General features: G+C 74.1%; 1 protein-coding gene across 1 annotated transcript in view; it reads left to right on the top strand.

Annotated features, from left to right (window-relative positions):
• Nol4l (nucleolar protein 4-like) overlaps positions 1–598 on the top strand; it is a 158,722-nt gene that overhangs the window by 36,289 nt on the left and 121,835 nt on the right. The window contains exon 4 of the mRNA XM_013010674.1: positions 1–319. Coding sequence (XP_012866128.1) covers positions 1–319 — 319 coding nt within the window. The remainder of the gene's footprint in view (positions 320–598) is intronic.

Genomic DNA, 598 nt, shown 5'->3' with positions numbered 1-598 from the left:
GCCGAAGCCGACGCTGCTGCTGCGCGGGGGCTGGGAGCGCGAGCGCAGCCCCGGGGACTCGGAGCTGGGCCGCCAGTTCCGGGACTGGTGCCTGCGCACCTACGGCGACTCGGCCAAAACCAAGACGGTGACACGCAGCAAATACCAGCGGATCGCCGAGGTCCTGCAGGGCGGCGGCGGGACCGGCGCGGGCAGCGGCCCCGCGGCCGGCGAGAAAGGCAAGTTCCAGTTCTGGGTGCGCTCCAAGGGCTTCCGCCTGGGCAGCGGCCGGGAACCCAAGATGGGCCAAGTGGTGTATGTGCCGGTCAAGACGGGCTCGGTGAGTGCGCGCGCGGCGGCCACGGGCCGGTCCCGCGGCGGGGCTCGGGCGGGCGGGGGCGGGGGTGGGGATGTGTGTCCGAACGTGTGTCGCTGAGGTTGTCGGTGTGTCCCGCCTGCCCGAGGTGCACGCATCCCCTGGCTCCCCAGTTCGGGCTCCGGGTTCGCCCGGGCAGAGCAACGGGTTTGGGGCTTCCCTGCCCCCCTCTGCGCCGCTGCCCGGGGCCGTGGCGGGGTCGGGCGGGCTGTCCCGGGCTGCTCACCCCAGCGTGTTTCGTCC

The sequence above is a fragment of the Dipodomys ordii genome, unplaced genomic scaffold (assembly GCF_000151885.1).
Source record: "Dipodomys ordii isolate 6190 unplaced genomic scaffold, Dord_2.0 Scaffold13, whole genome shotgun sequence".
NCBI lineage: Eukaryota > Metazoa > Chordata > Mammalia > Rodentia > Heteromyidae > Dipodomys > Dipodomys ordii.
Note: the sequence above shows the minus strand (reverse complement) of the source record. Positions and strands in the feature narration are given on the sequence as shown.